This window comes from Micropterus dolomieu, linkage group LG04, assembly GCF_021292245.1.
Source record: "Micropterus dolomieu isolate WLL.071019.BEF.003 ecotype Adirondacks linkage group LG04, ASM2129224v1, whole genome shotgun sequence".
Lineage (NCBI taxonomy): Eukaryota > Metazoa > Chordata > Actinopteri > Centrarchiformes > Centrarchidae > Micropterus > Micropterus dolomieu.
The window spans coordinates 21881537-21902879 of record NC_060153.1 but is presented as its reverse complement, the minus strand read 5'-3'; the positions used below and the strand labels follow the sequence as shown (position 1 = coordinate 21902879).

At 42.1% G+C, this 21343-nt stretch overlaps 1 protein-coding gene across 2 annotated transcripts in view; it reads right to left on the bottom strand.

The window, feature by feature from the left end:
* Window positions 1–2999, bottom strand: part of LOC123969875 (adhesion G protein-coupled receptor E5) — an 18786-nt gene extending 15787 nt beyond the window's left edge. The window contains exons 1-2 of one of the 2 annotated variants that reach the window (XM_046047632.1): window positions 2985–2999; window positions 2049–2147 (exon numbers count right to left, since the gene is read on the bottom strand). In XM_046047632.1, the coding sequence (XP_045903588.1) occupies window positions 2049–2079 (31 nt within the window). In that variant the 5' untranslated portion in view covers window positions 2080–2147; window positions 2985–2999. Of the gene's footprint in view, window positions 1–2048; window positions 2148–2551; window positions 2890–2984 lie in introns of those variants that run through there. The other variant, XM_046047631.1, reaches the window with a different exon arrangement.
* Between the last annotated feature and the right edge of the window lie 18344 nt (window positions 3000–21343).

Sequence of the window (21343 nt, the reverse complement as noted above, 5' to 3'; positions counted from 1 at the left end):
ATTACTTTCAGTAAAAACTTTGTAGGTATTACATCAAGTGGGCTGGAGGACACTCATTTGTGATACTGTTTTTAAAAGCTCAGACAAGTCGATGGGATAAAACTGGTTTAAACTCTCTTGTTGCTGGTGAGGAACCTCTGAGTAAGAGGCCGCGGGGGTAATAGAGGCTCTGATTGACACCACCTTATTGGTAAAATAAGATAAAAACAATTCACAGTCATCATTACTTCCAGCTGAGGCACAAGGAGGGGTTGGGTTTACCAGCTGATCCACAGTCTTAAACAGAAACCTGGGATTGTGTTTATGTGTAGTAATGAATTCAGAAAAATAGTGTGTTATCGCATCCTTAACCGTGTTATTGTAGTTAATTAATAAATCCTTCAGACTGAGGTAATGGACTTGGAGACTGGATTTTTTCCATCTGCGCTCTGCTTTCCTGCATTCCCTTTTTAGGCTGCGAATGCTGTCATTTATCCAGGGTTGCTTACTAGCTTTAGACGTAGGCCTAACCTTTAGAGGAGCAGTAATATTTAGTGACGACAAGCAGATATGATTGAAGTGATCGACCAGAGTGTTGGTGTTGGAATCAGACAGGTGTTGGCTTTGGCTCTGAAAGAATGCGCAAAACTTTGAAACACTTTGTTCATTAAAGATGCGAGAACACACGGAGCTTGGTGAGGCGGCATGAGTAACAGACGAATCGCAGCTAAAAACAATACATCTGTGGTCAGATATGGTCATGTCCACTAATTCCACAGAGGAAATGCTGACACCAAGGGTAAAAACCAAGTCCAGTGTATGAACACGGTTATGTGTTTGCCCTTTGACATGTTGTTTGAAGTTAAAAGAAGTGGCCATATTTAAAAAGTTAGTTGCATTAACATTGTTGGGGTCATCAACATGAATATTAAAATCGCCACAAAGAACAATTCTGTCATAATTTACAACCAAAGTAGATAAAAATTCAGGAAGTTCTGATAAAATCCTCCAGGCGGTTTTGGGGGGCGATAAATTATAAGAAATATGATAGGTTGCAGCCCTCCAACTTTAAGAGTGAGAACTTGAAAGGAGTTAAATTCATCACAGCCAGCATTTAAAATTTTCCTATACACGCTCACTAGCCAACCACCACGACCACTGACCCTCGGTTGACTAAAACAATCATATTGAGGCGGACACAGTTCAGCTAGCTGGCTATAGTCATTCATCTGCAAACAGGATTCAGTTAAAAACATAAAATCTAGATTTGCAGACAAATTGGCATGCAGGACTAGAGGGCTCTGCAGCCGGTGATGAAAAATGCTCAGAAGATGATTGTTACAGGGCACAAAGGATACTAAATTAAAGTACCTACTGCAGTTACAGCCTGTTCACCCTGCTGCATTCTGGAAGATAATTATCTGCAAAGCAGCAGCTTTTTCATTCAGGCTATGAAATTCTTAAATTTCTGTGTATGGATTTCTGTTTACCATTTTGTAATATTTGTATATAGTGTCTGCTTTGTAGCAGAAGGGACCTACAAACTGCATTTCATTTCACAACCCAGTGGTAGAATGACAATTAAATTTACCTTGTACCTTGGTATAGTGTTGTCTACATTAGTGTATATTACTGCCTAAAGAAGACTCTCTGAGTCAAAAGGCGTTGGTTATACTTATTATATAGTATACTGGATAGTCATTTTTCTGTTATTTTGTCATTCGACTACTGGCTCCATCTCTGAATTGCACTCAATATTTTTATTCAGTATTACCACTACCATTGTTTTTGACCCAGTGCAGCGCTTCTTATTTTTTTATATTTAATATATAATATATTTTATATAAATCAACTAACTTAAATTTAAAAAATAAAATAAAATCAATGCTACATATTGATACAAACCTGTATGTCTGGCTGACACAAAAAGTATAAGTACATCCACTAAAGTATTACAACATTTCCAAACTTCCCTGTATGTACTTTTTGTTTCACCTTATCACCACCCAGTCACACACCCCCCTCCACACACACACACACACCCATTGCACTCTCATTGATAGACTTACCAAGAATAAGTAGCTCCTTCCCAGACCCCATGTCAAAGGCAAACCAATATTCCCACACAGCTGATGACTGTTGTAAATCTTGTAAATCTGCCTGATGTCCTGAAAAAAGAAAAGTTTAGATCCTGTCACAAAGTTCAAGAAGGATTTCAGTATTTTTCAGACTTCTTTGTTTTCTAAGGTCCATAAGATCCACAAAGTATGAGAGTAAAAAAAAAACAAAAAGTGAACATTAAAAGGATGAATTCTTTCAGTTGAGAATAATTCTGTGTGGAAGGAACAATCACAGTGAACCTTCACCAGCTTTCTTCCTCTCTTAGATTCAGACTTAGACTGAGCACGCACAGCTCTCCCCTTGATTCCCCACCCACCTCCACCCCTCTCTGGCTCTCGCTCTCTCTCTCTGCCTCTCTCTCTCTCTCTCTCTGCCTCTCTCTCTCTCTCTCTGCCTCTCTCTCGCTCTATGTCTCTCTTTTTCACTTGTTTGTGTGGATTGTCTCTCTCACCTCACTATTTCTTGCGTTTTCTTTCACTCCATATCTTCCATGTGAACACATTTCTCACACTGGCCGCGTATCACATTGCTTGCACAAACCCCCCCTCTGTCTTCACATTTCCCTTTACGCTCCAGTGGGCTCTATTTCAGGAGCTATTCACAACAGTCTCATGAGAGGCAGAAGGAAAGAGGAGGGGGGGAGCAGTGAACGAAGAAGGGGTGATGACTAACACTCAAACAGCTGCTGCTGAACTTGAATTTTGCCAGTAAATAATCTTGTATCCGTTCCATATCTCCTCAACTCCTACTCTCTGTCTCCTCTTACTTGTCGGCCTTTCCCCACAAATGTTCAACCCTTCACCCAATTCCAGTGACAGACCTTCTGTGTTTTCTCAACCCCCCACACAGCATAAAAAACAGACTGGAGATGAATGCAGGATTACCTCTCTTCAAGTGAAGTCCATGATACAATGGTGTGGTTCACAGGAAAAGGGGTGGTAACATGATACCATTTAAAGGGGCACTATCATGTTTTGACATGAATCTCCAAGCTAAAACAATCCACACATTGAAATGAATTACATCACTAAATTGAGATAAGGTTTCATGATGACTCAACAAGTAGCCCTTCAAGTAAGCTTAATAATACTCGAAAAAGTGTGAGGACACTTTGGTTAGAGTCTTAACAACATAAAACTAAAAACAAAAGTTCAGTTGCAGGAGCTGTAACTTTAACCATTATACCCCATCTCCCTTAGTTACACTATATGGATAATTATAATATTATTATTTCAGAATCAGAACTACTTTATCAATCCCCAAGGGGAAATTTGTTTTGTTAGAGTTGCTCACGTAACAAGACATTATGAAAATGGATTTTGTAGGCTACAGTACTCTACAGTATGTGACATGAGTGTAATGAAAAAATAGTCTTGAATAGTATTTAGTATTAATAATGAGCACTGCTAATGTGGAGAGCTGGTATAGATTTAAATCCTCAAACTGCAGTATCTAGACAGAATAAACTGCTATATTGCACATCAATCAAGTACTGAGTAACATTCAAAGGTCCAGTTTTATGACTATGAGTCAGATTGTCTGACATCCTGAGGTAGGAGTTTGATGGAATTACTTCCTGTGGTGCATTTTGGAGGGATGAGTCTTTCACTGAAAGTACTCCTGTGTTTGACCGGCAGGTAATTTGTGTCAACAGATCAACAAGCTGTGTGTCAATTCAAGGTATGTGTATGTGTATATATATAAATATAAAACACCATCCAAAAATACAAAGATTTATAAACTCCAAAAATATTTTGTAAATATATAACGGATCTGCAAATTTCATAACATTTCACAAATGAATAATAAAAAATATCTTCCTAACATTTACAACTTCCGAACAGGAATTTATGAATCCAGTTTTTATTTGTAGATGTCAATTCTGTGCTTGTGGATTTTCATTTTACACACAGAGTGTATCAGACTGTCTAAATATGGCATGACATATCTTGTGTTTGGCTCTCAAAAGACTAAAACTATCCTAACCATGCTCCAAACTCTTTAAATGTGGAGTATCACTTTTACTGCAGCCCCCCAACCACTTTTACATGAAGAAATCCCAACGCTTGACAGGCCTAACATGCATAGTTATAGTTGCTAAGCTATGATTGAATCATTGCTGTAGGGCAGAGGGGTTTAGCAAATTGTAGGTTGAATTTTGCTCTACTTCTGATGCAAGAAGACAGACAAACAAATATGGAAAACACAGCAGCTGTGAAGGACAGGCTGGAGGGGGAGAAACGAAAGACGGTGTGTGACCATGTTAGACAACTGAGAGTGAGAGGAGAGTGGTGAGAGTGGAACATATTAACCCACTTAATGTACATTTATGAAATCCAGATACGGGCCTTTTCTAGATGTGTGAGATGATATCATTTGTCGTGGTTGCCATGCAACACACAAAAACAACTTTTACCACATAACTTTGATTATGTCAATATGTACTCTTGTGTGACACAGATGGTAGGTGTAGATAATTTGAGGTTGTCTGTGCATGTTGCAAAGAAGCAACTGGTCAGCAGCTCTCTTCTCTTTCTAGTGAGAAAAACCTACAAAGTTGTTGCTACCCTATTACAGTTACAGCTACAGTTTCCATAACAAGCTGGTAGCATAGACTCAGCCTTTCACAGTGAGAGAAAAGCTAGCAGACATGACCTCTATTTTTCCTCCATTCAATCTCTCATTGTCTCTGTCTGTCTTCTTTTCTTAAGTATCATCTTGACTCTGTCATAGTTTTTCCATCATAATGGCGACAGCGGACCAGACATACGGAGACAAATCAGCAAACGCATGGAGACAGACAAACCACCCGCACATGTAGGCAGGAAAGGGATGAGAGAATGTAAGTTCATGTCCTCTCAGCTTCTTTAGTAAACAAAAGGCAAAATAAAAGCAGATGCATCTTGCTATTAGTGTGTGTGCATGTGGTTGCATCGCTCTATCCTCGTTTGTCTATGTCTGTGTCTCAGGCTGTGAAAAGCAACTTTATCTGTAACTGTACTGTCATACATTTCAATGTGTGTGTGTGTGTGTGTGTGTGTGTGTGTGTGTGTGTGTGTGTGTGTGTGGTGGGTGGGTGGGTGTGGGTGTGTGGGGGGGGGGATGTTGGCAGCCGGTGAACATTAATCCCACATGCATTAAATGGGCGTCTGCCCATTGTGACCATCAGTCATCCAAAAGGAGAAACTGTATGGGAAAAATGGAATCTGGGATGGGATTTATGCAGTGTTATTTATTGTTATTTAAGACTAACATGACAGTAGCAGTAATTGTTAGACAGTTATGAGTAAGCTGTAGTGTGGTTAAGCCCTTGTTTCGAATTAATATTTGCATATGTGTGTGACATATTTTCAATTGATCAAAAAAAATTAACAGAATCACTTCTCTGACTGGCTTTCCATACTGACACGTACCATATATATAAAAATGGCTGATCAGTCTGCTAATTTAAATATAGCCATATGTGGGTGGTGATGGAGCAGTGGATGAGATGCATGCCTTTGCTGCAAGAGACCTGGGTTCAATTCCCATTGCAGCACATCCATCAATGTGTCCCTGAGCAGGACATTTAACTCCTAGTTGCTCCAGAGGTGTGTGACCTCTGACATACATTGTAATTCTTTGGACAAAAGCGTCAGCTAAATGTGATGTAATGTAGGCAACTAACCTGCAACACCACAGACATGTTACAAATGATGTGCAAATTAGTTGCATTAGAAAAATATGACATAAGACTTCTTCCACACTTCCTCCATCAAACCTTTAAAATGCCTTTCTATGTTGTGTGTGCATCCATGAGTCCAATTGGTGTATGCACACTGTTGATTAAAGGCAGGATAGGCAAGTTGTTTCTAAAACATTTTTTGTCATATTTGTTGAAACTTTATACACCAAGGCATATTAAATAGTTAGGTGCTCTCTCTTAGGTGGTCTGTAGTCCTCTCAGGGCTGCAATAAACACAGGACTCGTTTCATTCGGACCAAATGCAATGATTGGCTGGCTGACTGTCCTCGCTGCCATGGCTACCAGCCCTGCTGCTGCAGGAGCTGCCTACATGCATGCACCCGGTCAGCTCTTAGACCTGACTGAAGCGGTCAGATCGGAGGTAATGTCTGCGTGGCTTTTCAACGACGGTGAAAACTGAGGTACCCCAAGTGGCTGAAGTTACACCGTAGTCGCTTCATTTCTGCTGGACAGGTAATCTGGCTTTTTTCATTTTGATGGTAATTTGTTACTTTCATCGGTAGCCAACATAGCTATCTACTTAGTATACATCTAATGGTAGCTACCTACTTAGCAAACATCTAACTGTAGCGACCTACTTAGTATCTTGCGTTTCTGTTGTATAAGCTACTTATTATATAGTTTGACACTGTTCATTGCTAAACCTACTGGGTGAAAACCTTTTACTTTAATTTGTGCTGTTATGCCATTATTTATGTTACTAGAAGTAAAAAATACTGTATGTTTTATTTCTACTGTGCCCTCAGGTCACCTGCAGATTTGGAGTCTTTCATAGCCCCGCTGTTCTTCTCACCAGTATACGCTGTTCGGACCATCCTGGCTGGCCTGGATTACAACCACCGTGTCCACAGTCCAGCCAGGTGAAAAGCTGATGACACAATTCAGTATGTCGCATTTTTATTACTCCTGTGCATATTACTCAATATAAGAGATGAGTCAAAAAAATTATACAGTATGAGGAATACAGATAGATGATAGATTTATTGTTGCGATTGTATTTTATGTGCTAATACTAATTACTGTATAAGAAAACAATGTCAGGTATTACAAACATTTCACTTAGCTGATCCTCCTTTCTGTATTATCAGGTACAGCAAGGTGTACAACAAAAAAGTCCAGAAAGTGGAGCTTGTACTCATTGAAGGTGGAGAAGGACTACAGTTAAATCGCAGACCTCCACAGTGCCACCCTTGTCCTCTGATGGTTGTCTACTACTGAGGAGATGCCTAGAAGCAGAACCAGGAGACCCGATGATCCCCGTCAACATGGGGTTCAGTCAGGTGCCCCTGCCCCAACTGTATTCCAAGATACAGCAAAACTTACAACAAAAAGTAATATTGTTTGGACAATGCTACGAGTAAAATCTGAACTATCTTCATGATCAGTCAAGACACCTCTGGACACACCTTGTCTCTTCCTGTATATACTTATTTTTAATGATGTTTAAAAAGTATCTATTTGTGATATAGGTTGTAGTTTTAGTAGTATCTAATAACAATAAACAAGTGTTATACCACATTTGGATGTCATTATTGGAGACATAAGACATAAATGTAGTTGATTGTTTTGCTGCAAGTGTAAAGATGTTTTATTTAAAAAAGAATGAAAATATCCAGAATAGGGAAAATATACTTTCTATTTTTCTACCCTACCCACTGTAGTCTGGATGTTGTCCACAGTCCTCAGATTCTGGCCTATAAAGGAATATATAGTTGTTAGAACCCCAAATTGGAAAGATTGGTGTAATAGGACAGAACATTCATCAACTTGATTTTATTTTATTAATGCTGTCACCGTGGACTGAACATGCAAAACCACGTACATGTTATCAGTCTAACAGGAAATTAACGTTCGTGTAGTGTAAGTCATGGTAATTGGAAAATGTGTATCAGCCTGCAACGCGAGTTCACGTGTTTTGGGGGCGTGGCTTTGGAAGGAGCCCAGAACAGGCCCAGAAGGGAGGGGGTGGGAGTTTCTCTGTTGGATACTTTCAAAATCCAGCAGTTTCTTGCTAGTTTCTCAAACTTACCTACCCTACCTTTAAGCTTTAAGAACTGCATAATTGTAAGAACCATTATTACCTTAGTGCTTGTGTGTTTCGTATGACTTGATCTCTAAGAACAAAAAAAGTTACACTGTAAGGCTTACAAATGTTAGATCAGGAGATATGGTAGAGGTCACATCGAACAGCTTCAGGCACGGAGACAGTTTGACACACTGGTCTCCACTTCTCACTACTGACGAACCAAACAACAAGTGTCACTCCACCAATTTTACACATACAGTTGTGTAATGTGAGACTTAACATTTACAGTCAAACAGAAATCTGAATTACAAATTGGTGGAGCGGGATTTGAAAGAGGTTGGCATTCTGGTTGGTATTTTATCTAATGAACCACGCCATTGATAGCACTATAAGAATTGAGAGATTGAGTGCACGACCCAAACTAGGGACTTGTGAGTTCCCCATATAATACTTTTTTGCAAATGCAATATTAATGCGGCTTTTAAATTGCAACCTGGTGTGTGCTCGTACACGTGCGTCTAACTCGTGAGCAAGGAGCAGAATCCAACACACCAGGAAACAGCTTCACACAACATGCTGGAACCTCAGCTAAACTCCCACTGCAGCGTTACAGTAATTTTTTATGAGCTTGAGGTTGAACTAATCCATGCTTGTTACATGATAACGTTACATTGACTACATTTAGTCAACGTGATACATCGGCGTTAGCTCGCCTGCCGCTTCTCAAAAATTAACGTTATTATTTGTTAATCTTTCACTGGAGGCTCAGCAGTGTCAACACAGCTAAATGTATTGGACTATAATGAAACAGTTAGTTAGCTGGACTAAATATTATGAATGAGATTGTTGCCACACGTCATAACAGTTAGACCGCAGTACGTAACGTTACTGTAGTGGTTGGGTCTTTCACTATGGTGTTGTCCTGTGGCAGTATTGTACATTATGTGGGTCATGTAAATTACAGCAACTGAGAGGTGGAGATACTGTGTAACTGAGTATCGGTTAAAACAACAATAAATCTAAATTGAACGTTACAAAGCAAACATTGGTAGATGTGTGCTAAAGTAGCTGGCTGTCCTGCCTGCATCACTACAGGCTAGTTTAAACAAATCATTCCATATTTGCTTTGCTTACATCCTTTCTTGCATGCTAAAATCAACACAAAACACCGGTGGTACACAGGATACTAACATTGGTTGCGATTGCCATACAACTTAATTATTTCGCACCGGAAAACTTTAGCAACTATTTGACTTTAACTTGAGCCCACTAAAGCACAACATCACAATATATTTCACATGCATTGCAGTAATGTTAGTTTAACTGTCCAATAGAATGAAAGTCAATTCTGTATCGTTTTGTCAGTTCCAAAACAAAGCGAAGGTCTCTCTATGACTCAAGGCTTTCTGAATGACTCAGTCTGATTCTCGTTTGGCCTGAGGGGCTTCAGCACAAACTTTATTGTTGGTTTTTATCTTTTTCATGGCTGTTGTGTTAGAGTCTGTGTTGTGCTAGGAGCCGGTCGTTACTTTTAGTTATAGCGGACTCAATCTCGTTAGCTGGGGTGTTGTTGCTGTGTGTACCATACAGAATCAATAAGCAAGACACTCGGAGCCCGCATGAAGTCAGAGCCAGTGGATTTCCTGGAAAATCCGACCCAGAGTCTTCACATCGGATTAGGCATTCTGGCCATCAGAGGTAACAGAAAAAAACGGCAAGTGGATCGTTTTTGTGTGAGATTACAACCCCTTCATTAAAAAATGCATGGTCTTCATATGGGGATAAAGGTTGCACTGTTGTCAAGCACTAAAAGAGCTGTGGATAAAACTGCATCAACTAGTGAATTTCAACATCAGGGAACATGAAGGCACTATAACCGCTGGTAATACAACATCTTGTACTCTTTATTTAGTCACACTGTATCTCCTTAGAGATTACTGATTTCCACTAACTATATCTCAGCATGAGAATCTCCAGGACATCAACGCTTCTAGATTAAAAAAAAGCATGATTGCAGCATGTTTCTTGTTTTATCTGGCTTTGAAGGTGGGGCATCACTTAAGCGTTTCGACACAACAAAACTCAAATCAGTCCTGACTGAAGTCATGATGTCTTTACAGGGCAACAGTAATATATTATGAACCATAGCTACTAAACTAAAAACACATAGGAAAATAGCTGGATAGGTTTGCCGAGTAATAACTTTTTCATGGCATATCTGTCACAAACATAGCTGTACTCAGCATTGCTCTGATTAATATGCATAGACTGTAAAACAGGTTATGAGCAGAAACCTTCTGGGAAACATTTCAGACTAAAGACGGGTTGATTGGGGATAGCTTGTCCAATTGGGGTCAAAAGCTATGTCCCCATTTGGAAGAAAACTGATTTTTGAGTCAGCGGTTAAGTTAGATTAGGGTTTGGGTTAGGTAAGTAGTGGTTAGGGGTAGGGTTAGGGTAAGTCTCCAGAAAATGAATGTAAGAATGTAAGTAGTGTGTGTGGGTTTGCTTTTCTTCATTTAGTAGAACTTTAAAGGGTTCTTTGGGGGGACTTGGTTTTAGGGTCAGGGTAAAGTTAGGTTAAAAAATAGGTTTACATATTCCTACACCTATTTAAATCTCACAAAAGTGAGAACACCCCTTACAGTTTTGTAAATATTTGAAGATATCTGTGACAACACTGAAGAAATTACACTTTGCTACAATGTAAATTAGTGAGTGTACAGCTTGTATAACAATTTGCTGTCCCCTCAAAATAACACATCACACAGCCATTAATATCTAAACCGCTGGCAACAAAAGTGAGTCCCCCCCCAAAGTGAAAATGTCCAAATATTTTGTGTGGCCACCATTATTTTATAGCACTGCCTTAACCCTCTTGGACATGGAGTTTGCCAGAGCTTCAAAGGTTGACACTGTAGTCCTCTTCCACTCGTCTTGGAGGTGTGTTTGGGGTCGTTATCATTTTGGAATACTGCCCTGCGGCCCAGTCTCAGAGGAGAGGGGATCATGCTCTGCTTCAGTATGTCACAGTACATGTCGGTATTCATGGTTCCCTCAATGAACTGTAGCTCCCCAGTGCCCCAGACACTCCCGCCACCATGCTTGACTGTAGACAAGACAACAGGGCTGTCCCCGCCTAAGGATTACATTACATAGTTGAATCAGAATCGTCAAGACCTGCCTGTAGTCGACTGACAGTCGAATCATGTGTGTTTTTGTGTGCGGCGATTGCAAGCCGGGGGGGGGTTGCTGCAGAGCTTCAGTCTCTATTCATTCAACTTACACTGTAAATTTCCAGCTCAACTTTTTTGAAGACCCTTTTCTCTCGCCTGCCATTCTCCGGTCTTGTGCAGAGTTTTGCATCCATTCCGTGCATCCGCAGGCCTATTTCAAGTAGCCGGCTATTTAAAAACTATTAAAATATTCTTTGTGTGGTTGATCAGTGGTGATAAGTTATCTGAAAGTCCCACGAACACCAGTGAAGCTGGGGTTCGGTCTCTTCAGCAATCATTCCTCTTCTGACACTACACACATACACGCTATGCCTACACATGCAAACTGACGACCCAGGATTAGGGTTTCAATTTTGGATTTATTCACGCACTTTAAAAACATTTTTTGAACTGACTATTTGGGGTCAGCCCTACAAGACACACTTGTCTTTGTACTCCTCACCTGGTTTCCGCCACACACGCTTGACACCATCTGAACCAAATAAGTTTATTTTGGCCTCATCAGACCACAGGACATGGTTCCAGTAACACCTTGTCCTTAGTCTGCTTGTCTTCAGCAAACTGCGGGCTATCTTGAGTATTATCTTTAGAAGAGACGTCCTTCTGGGACGACAGCTATGCAGACCAATTTGATGCAGTGTGTGGCGTAAGGTCTGAGCGCTGGCAAGCTGACCCCCTACCCCTTCAACAGCACTCATACATACTCATATTCCCAAAGATAACTTCTGGATATGAAGCTGAGCACACGCACTCAACTTCTTTGGTCGACCACCTGTTCTGAGTGGAACCTGTCCTGTTGAACTGATGTATGGTCTTGGCCACTGTGCTGCAGCTCAATTTCAGGGTCTTGGAAATCTTCTTATAGCCTAGGCCATCTATATGTAGAGAAACCATTGTTTTTTTCAGATCCATCAGGTGGCATGTTGAACTTCCAGTGACCAGTATGAGGGAGTGTGAGAGCGATAACACCAAATTTAACACACCTGCTCCCCATTCACACCTGAGACCTTGTAACACTAACGAGTCACATGACACCTGGGAGGGATAAGGGCTAATCGGTCCCAATTTGGACATTTTCACTTAGGGGTGTACTCACTTTTGTCGCCAGAGGTTTAGACATCAATGGCTGTTTGATGTGTTATTTTGAGGGGACAGCAAATTTACACTGTTATACAAGCTGTACGCTCACTACTTTACATTGTAGCAAAGTGTTATTAATTTCAGTGGTGTGACATGAAATGATATAATCAAATAATTACAAAAATGTGAGGGGTGTATTCACTTGTGAAAAACTGTATATTACTCCATACTAGTAGGGACTGTTGAAGACTGTTTGCTCTTCAACAGGCTAGGGAAGAGTAATCCTCTTATGTGGCTTCTTAGCTGTTTGAGTCATATTTATTTGGGGTTTCAAATCAAATGTCTTTATTGTCCACAAATGTGGAAATGTATCTTTATCTTCAAAGGCTGATTAAAAACCACATCATTAAAAATCACAATACAAAAACACAATAAATAACACAACATACACAGTACAGACCATAACGGAGAGTATTCCAGAGTGGAGAGATTATGAATTTAGTAAGATTATTGCATTTTGTATGAAAGACTTTTTTTAAATGTACTCTGTTTAGGCTGTAAAATTTAATTTACAATCAAAAATGGTTCCTAAGTAACTCCTCAACTGTCTCAACAGGCTTATTGCTAATCAAAACAGGAGAAAAATATGGACAAGCACTGTTGTGTCTCACGATCGCTAGCTCTTCAGTCTTCTTTTCATTAATGAAGAGGGCACTGAGCTCACACCACTTAGTGAGCTCTTGGTTGTGTTTGAGATATGTTGACTGCTTATCTGTGACTCCCATCTGTATACGACCAACAACCACCATGTCATCAGCATATTTCTACAATTGATGTGTCAAATTCATACTCTGCATTTCATTTTTATATAAAGAGAACAAAACATGTGAAAGCACACATCCTTGAGGTGCTCCTGAATTCAAGATAACTGTATCAGAGAAAATAATACTACTGCACTTCACTATCTGTGGCCAGTCTCCAGACTCTATAACCCACTGTATAATGTGGCTGTTGGTGTTTATATCACAAAGTCTAGCATAAGTTTTAGACTGCTGTAGATGTTTACTTACAGTATTCAGTGTCAATGTTGCATCTCCAGTACCTCTGCCCTTCTTATATGCTGAACTGAAGTAGATCAAACCATTCACTGAGAGATGTTGAAAGATGATTGACTATGACCCTTTCCGTACATTTACATTAAATGCTTGTCAATGCGACTGGTCTAAAATCATTGACCTTTAATTTGCTTTTCTACTCATGGGTTTTACTGGTTTTAGTTTCCTTAGTAAATCCCCTTACAGTCTTTAACCATGAATTTGCAGTGTCCAGTAGTTTTAGTTTTGCTTGTATTAATTTTAGACATCCAATTAAATCACTTACATCCAGCACCACGATGGTTAGGTTTAGGCTATACTGAGGTTTGTTGTGTGTGTAGGACAGAGAGGGACAGAGGAGCGAGTAGGGCAGAGGGGGCTGAGGCAAGGGAGCCGAGGAGCAGGCGGGACCAAGGAGGCTGGGACGAGGAAACGTCTCGGGTTACATATGTAACCCTTGTTCCCCGAGAAGGGGAACGAGACACTGCGTCGGTGACGACACTATGGGAACGCCTCTGGGCGTGGCAGGGCTGAAATCATGAATGAAACTACTCCAATGCTATTGCCGTTGCTAGAACAGTAGCGTGTGACGGCGTAACTGGAGGCGTATATAAGCATGCCGGCACACCGGACACATTAGCTCTTTGCTATGAAGCAAGGCACTCCAGGCAGGGCGAGGTGTGGCCAACCGACGCAGTGTCTCGTTCCCCTTCTCGGGGAACAAGGGTTTTATACGTAACCTGAGACGTTCCCCTTCAAGGGAACTCGAACTGCGTCGGTGACGACACTATGGGAACGAGAATACCCACTATTCCACACCGAAGCCTCCGCCTGCCCCCCAGCGTGAAAAAACCGGTAGGCACGACTAAGAGGAGAGCGCACGGGTGCCGGGTGCAGAAGGAAGGTCCAGACTGTAAAACCGGATGAAAGTGTGAGGAGTGGCCCAGCCAGCTGCCTCACACAAATTCTGGAGCGAAGCCCCTAGGAGGAGGGCCCTAGAGGCTGCCATGCCTCGAGTAGAGTGCGCCCTTACGGCCATAGGTGAAGGTAACCTGCGCACTGATAGGCCAGGGAAATAGTCTGAACGATCCAGTTGCTGATCGTGTGTTTAGAAGCGGGGAGCCCAACCTTGGGGGACCTGAAACACACCAGCAACTGGTCTGCTTTCCTCCACCGGGAGGACCTCAGAGTGAAAACGTCTCAGCCTCCTTGGTCCCGCCTGCTCCTCGGCCCCCCGGTGCTCCTCGGCTCCCTTGCCTCAGCCCCCTCTGCCCTACTCGCTCCTCTGTCCCTCTCTGTCCTACACACACAACAAACCTCAGTATAGCCTAAACCTAACCATGCGATATACATCGCTCTGAGGGACAGCAGTCTCTGCTGGGAACACAGGAGGATCTGATGCGCCAGCTTGCATAATGGAAACGAGCGCAGACCCTCCTGGTGATTCAAAAAGGCCCGCCCTCCGCGACCACCACTGCCGTATTGGCGGTCCTGACAAGGACGTGGTGGCAGAGAACTCCTCAGAGCTCTGAACACTGCCAACATTTCCAGGCAATTTATGTGCCAAGAGAAATGATGCTCCTCCCAGGAGCCTCTCGCAAAGCGTGTCTGTCGAATAATTGTTCGGCGACATGACGCTCCCAACACGGGACCTTGGGACAGGACTCAAGATTTCCTCCATACTGACAGGGAACGAAGGCACCTGCTCGTAACCCGTATCAGACGGAGTGGATTTCCCCTCGGGGAGAATCCCTTGGATTTCAACCCCCACTGCAGGGCTCTCATGTGAAGCAGGCCAGAAGGTATTATACTGGACGCTGCTGCCAGGAGACCCAACACCCTCTGAAAGTGTTTCACAGTGATGTGCCGCCTAACTGCACTCTGGTCACTGTGGACCAAATGGACCTGACGCGTGCAGGCGACAGGTGAGCCCGCATAGTCGTTGAGTCCCACATCACCCCTAGGAACGTAGTCTGTTGGATGGACGTCAGCACGCTCTTCTTCGCGTTGAGCCGCAGCCCCAAACGCTGAAGGTGGGCGAGGACGACATCGCGATGCCAAACCGCTAACTCCCGAGACTGAGCCAAGATGAGCCATCATCGATGTAGTTCAGTATGCGGACACCTTGGAGCCTCATCGGGGCCAGAGCTGCATCCATGCATTTGGTGAACGTGCGAGGAGAGAGTGCTAGGCCGAACAGAAGAACCCAGTACTGGTATGCCGCGCAAACCTCAGGAACTTCCTGTGAGAGGGACGGATGGAGATGTGGAAATATGCGTCTTGCAGATCTATCGTGACAAACCAATCCTCGGATTGGATGTGACTGATGATGGCAGGGATGGTGAGCATCCTGAACCTGAATCTCCTCAGAGATTGGTTCAGGGACCGCAGATCCAAAATCGGACGCAACCCATCCGTCCTTCTTGGGAACTATGAAGTACCGGCTGTAGAACCCGGACTCCCTGACTGGCGGGGAAATAAGCTCTCTGGCCCCGTTTTCCAGCAGAGAGCGAACTTCTTGTCCCAACACCTGGCTCTGCCCCGCATGCACCGCAGTCCAGACCACCCCGTTGAACTTCTGCGGGGGGTGGACCCGGAACTGCTGCCTGTAGCCATCCACTACGGTGCGCAGGACCCATGGGGAAATGTTTGCAAGACTCCGCCATGCTTCCACAAAATCCGCCAAGGGAACCAGCCCTCGGGGTTTCATTCATGATTTCAGCCCTGCCACGCCCAGAGGCGTTCCCATAGTGTCGTCACCGACGCAGTTCGAGTTCCCTCGAAGGGGAACTGGGAGGCACCGGGGGCCGAGGAAGAGAGGAGGCACGGGAGAAGTGACCGGGGGGTTGGTGGAGGAGTGTGGTGGCTGGCTGACTGTGAGGCACGAGAGGGAGCCGAGAGGGTACCGTAGAAGACACCCGAGGGGAGAGGGCAGGTGAGCGAGCCCAGGTGACTCGACGGAGGACAGAGGTGAGTGAACCTGGGAAGACAGACAAACAAACAGGGTTAGACCAAGGGGGTAAGCCAGAGATCGGACAGTGAAGCCGACCAAAGCCTGCATGGAGGGATCCATGTAGGCCCATAAATCTATCTAAATAATCTAAAATCTAAAAAAAATTATTCAGCCATCAGTGAAGCTGCGTTGGTGTTTCACAGGTGACCCTCATAGGTGGGCTGATTAATCAGTGACGATCGAAGTCAGACAAACACACTGAGCCATGAAACCTTTTATTGGTGCAGCTATCAGAATTACAGTGTTTCTGCCGTTGCTCTACGCCATGGTTATGCTGCGCAATCATGCACATTTAATGTCATAGTTTCATTAATAATTGTTGATTAACTTCAGTCTAGAAGCTGTGCACTGGAATAACTTGTTTTGTTTCCTAAGCTAGGCCTGGGAGATTAGAAAGAGAAGTTTGAAAGAAACGTGCTTTACCATCAAAGAGAACCATCTTTCAAGTCTTTGTTTCTCGAAGTTAGGGTCACAACCCAGCCATGGGTCGTGGGAGAGTTTGAATGCATCCCCAAGGGGTCACCATCATCAGTTGTTGTCAACTACAGACAGTTTCTCAGGAAAATATATTTCTTGCAATACTCTGGCTGCCCACAAATTTAATGTTGATTTGAAAGAAAGATTCTTTATTCGCTTCACATTAAAAGTAGAAGTCACTCATATTTAAAAGCACTTTTTGTTGTATCACAGTAGTATGGTGTAATGTTAGAAATGTGGAATAAGACTTTATTAAACTGACAGATGACTAAATGTCAGTGCCCAGAGCCGCTGGCACACACACACAAACAGGATCTTTCCATATGGAAACACTGCAGAGTAAAGTTGCAGTTGCTGTTTACATCCTGAGACTCAGTCGTGTGCAGACAGACTGACACAAGCTTTGGAAAAGAGCTTTTGACTCCTTTTTCATCAACTCTGGGATCATGTTTGTTTTTCCATCTGCCATTTTTTTGTGCAGTAAATGTTCATGTCTCAAAAGAGTGACTTTCTCTCTTACCCTTCAATGTTGTTACATCCTCTTTCCTTCCCCCCTCACAAATCTGTTATCACTTCTCATTGGTCTCACATGTTCAACTCTATTTTACCATTCCTTTCGTACTTATCGACTCCTAACTTACAGTGATACAACAGGGACAAGTGTAACCAAGAACAAAACCAAAACTGCCTAGAGGTTATGGGTAGCAGGTCACAACCTGCTAACCACCTGCTTGGTTTTGGTTCAAGTTATTGCTCATAGTAAAAATGTACAGAATTGACTCACCATCATTCATTTCATCTTTTTTCTAGTTTAATTACTGTAAATGCCATGTTGGTGAGCAAAAAATAAATGTTTTCTTATGTCATTATTATTAATGGTGGGTCACTACAAAACCATTAGTTTAATGATTTATATACCAATAATAGCAGTTACAACAATAGCAAAGAAAATAACTAATTTCAATTAGTTTCCATTTTAGTGCATATCTACTGTTGTTTTAGCAACACAATTACAGTGTTTTTCAAAGCACTTAACAGTAAAAATATTAGTATCAGTATTCAGTGTACCACTCATAAACCTATATGTTGTTGGGTTTATCAGATAGAAGTAGTAAAACATGTGACTGACAGTACATGTTGTACCAAACACTGTCTGTGGCAGTCTGTGCGCCTCTCTCTTTCTTCTGCTTTTATACCGCATATTTTTAACCAGTGTTGCTCAACCTTTTTTCCGAAGCTGAAGTGATTTCCTTCTGACGCCACAACCACCAAGGTATAGAGACACACACACCCACACACACATGCACACACAATTGCGGTTGAAATCTTGAAAGATTTTGTGCATGCAACCTGCCATAGCTTCAAAAGACGTAGAAATGATTACTTTGTGCAAAGCAGGAAAAAGAGCGGGGTAGTGAAAGTGTGCACTATGTGTTATTTAGATGGCCCATTATGTGGTTTAAGTTTCAAGCGAAGAGGAGAAGTCCATGATCACAGGATGTATTTGACTTGTTTGTATTTATGGTGCTCAGTGACAAGCAGCAGCAGCGTATTTGCAGCCAGATGGAGCTGGCTGTGTTTTAACCACTGCTGGGCGTTACTGACAACAGGGCTCTTATTATGTGTTATCCCAACATACAACAGCCCTACTATTAAATATGTTAGACAAATATAATAAGAGAGAAGAATTAAAATTAATTTACAAAACACTTCAAACTCAGACAAAAGTGTTTTCTGTGTGGTATCTTGGTGGTGTGTGGCTCTGGCACAGGAAGTGACCCTACTTTTCAGTCTGAATCACTTTATTTCGAAATAATTCTGAAAAGATTGTCCCACAATAGCATAAGTGAGAACTTCATTTCAAAATAGCCATACAGTATATAGCAATAAGGATTATTTGTACATGACTGAATTACAGAGACAGAATTACTTTAGTCTTATGTTTGTTGGGAATATCCAACATGGTCCTTGAAATCTACAAACCCTTGTTAAAACCATGCTTAGCAGCTCTCTTTGCTACACTGTTACAAAACTATTATAGCACGAGTCAGGCATGGGCCTGTAGCTCTTGCAAGTGCTGTGTCTGGCTCTGTGATGAAAACGGTGTGAAATTGTACACTTTTACAGCCGAGGAACCGAAACAGCATAAGTAGCAAAGTGAATATGCTTATAGAGCACATCCAGGCTCTGATGCAAAATGTCAAACCAAGGTTTTACAACACCTGCTTATATCAGCTTTCATGAGGATGTTTACATCAGTCAACGGTTTTGGCTTGTGACCCCTTAAAATAAAGGATTTCCTTCTCGAGACCGCTTGTCACAGGTGATGGCCTAATAGACATGAGAAGTGATCGTGTTGACTATGAGTGTCAACATTTTATAAATCCAGTACATATTATCCATGGAACTCCCCCCTGATCCCCTGTTCAGTTAAGACAGCTAGCTTTAAAGTGATTAACAAACAGCTACTTCCTGCCACAATGATAAAGGGCCGTTAACCACACAGCCAAGATGTCATTTCTAGACAGCATACCCTAAAGGAAAAAAAGAAAAAGTGATTTAGAAGATTTTAGAAACAGACAAAAAAAACTCACATTTTGTACAGACATAATTTGAAAAAAGGTGTTGTGAATTTGATATTCCTCAAATTGTGCTATTATAAACTGATTTCTTACACCTTAGGTTATTATTATTGCACTTATTCAAGCATTGCTAACAGTTCAGGACATGAATATAGATCTCAAGTGAAAGCTGACACAAACATCAAATGAGCCCTCATGGTCTGATTTATAATTTACACCAAGGGTGACATGGGACACAGGAAAGTGTCTTAACTTACAGTAAATGTATTTAAAACTGCAGGCTCTCAACATGGACATCCTTCCCCACACACACATTTGTATTTGCATACAGTATAACACAATAAATGTTTCAACTGTAAAACATTTAAAATGCCCAGAGTGAATGGCTCTCATGAATGGCTTTGCAATTTGAATGAATATTTAAACTTATATAACTAAATATACTGCCTATATTTTGTTCCCATAGAGACCCGTTCAGCCCAGGACATAACCCTTCATGACAGTTCAGAAGTCTATTTTTACTGAGGGATTACAGACTCTTCCTCTGTCTGTGCATGACAACATTTCAGCTGACTTATATGAACCAATTCATCAAAATCAGCGTCGTTATTGTGGCTTCTTGTTGCACCGGCTAGAAACAGGAACAGGGCCCATTGTGAGCTCAGATTTAAGGCAGCGTGAGATGTTATGCACTCTGGTAGTCAACGTGGCTCCGCTGCCGACACAATAGAGGGGAGTTCCTGTTCTCTATCACCCATCACCTTGCCTTCCTACGTCCTGAAGAAAATGTTGTTTCTACAATCCGCTGCCCTGCCACAGAGTTCACCAGGTGGAAACCATGGCAACAGACTTGACAGGCGCCCTCCTTCCACTTATCACTTCCTGGGGAAGCTCTCACCTCATTGGCTCCTTCCTGAATGATCTACTTTTCCCATATTACTACAGGGACATCACACTGGTCTTTATCCAAAAAACAGTAACACTTTTTGAGTGTGCTGATACAGTGACAAGACTGATTGCCTGTTTTTTTTTTTTTCCTCACCTCTTAAGGCTAACATAAGCAATGTGTGGTCCAAAGTAAATGCAACACTGTTGTGTAATCCTACTGTAATGTAAACTAACGTAAGGCTTCTGAAATTGTGACAAACCGTCTGTGTGAGTGTGTGTGCACATCACTTTTCTGGGATGTCATCTGACCTCACTGTTTATATCAGACTCCATTAGAGAGCATATGTCCATGTCTCATTAATATGTATACAAAGGCGTAAACAGAGACAGAGGGGGATCAGATTTAATGAATTAGAGTTTCCTCTCAGTCACTGATACATTCCCTCTGTTCCAGCTCAATGGCACTTCATCGTTCTAAATTAAAAATATATGTAGATTTCCTTCCTCTAACATCCTCTGTAGTTCATTTATTTTGTCTCCTTCACCTTCCCTCCCTACCTCAGTCTGTCTGTGAAGTGAGGGGGTGGAGTGACGTGACAGAGGTCAGATGTTTCCTCCCCAGCTTTGAAGACGATTGTAAAGATGGAGGGAGGAATAGTGAAAAGAATAAAGCCTGCGTCTCTGCGGAGGTCGGGCGTTTTACAAGGGAGGCCACAATCACAGGCAGCACATATAGGCTCACTTCTGGCAGCTGCTCTGGAAATGGTAGCTCTCTTTCCAAACCCTCTGCTGCAGCCACAAACCCTAAATGTCGGGCTAACACCTCATTTAGTGAAAGCTGTTTTCCAAGGTCTCCAACAACATGGCCATCAGTGTGTCAGTTTGCAACACGTTTGACTGATCAAACTGAACTTTGCCTGTTCAAGAGGAGTTTACAGTCCATATTTACTCAGAGAGCTGCACTGGTCAGCCAAGAGTTTTAGTCTTAGGGGTGACATGCAGTTATTTGGAAAACAATAGCTTGACTGTGCAATCCATGTGTACTGCCAGGGTGTAAGGGCTCAAAATGTTCTCCTTTAGCCTGAAGGCAACTTGTGTGTGT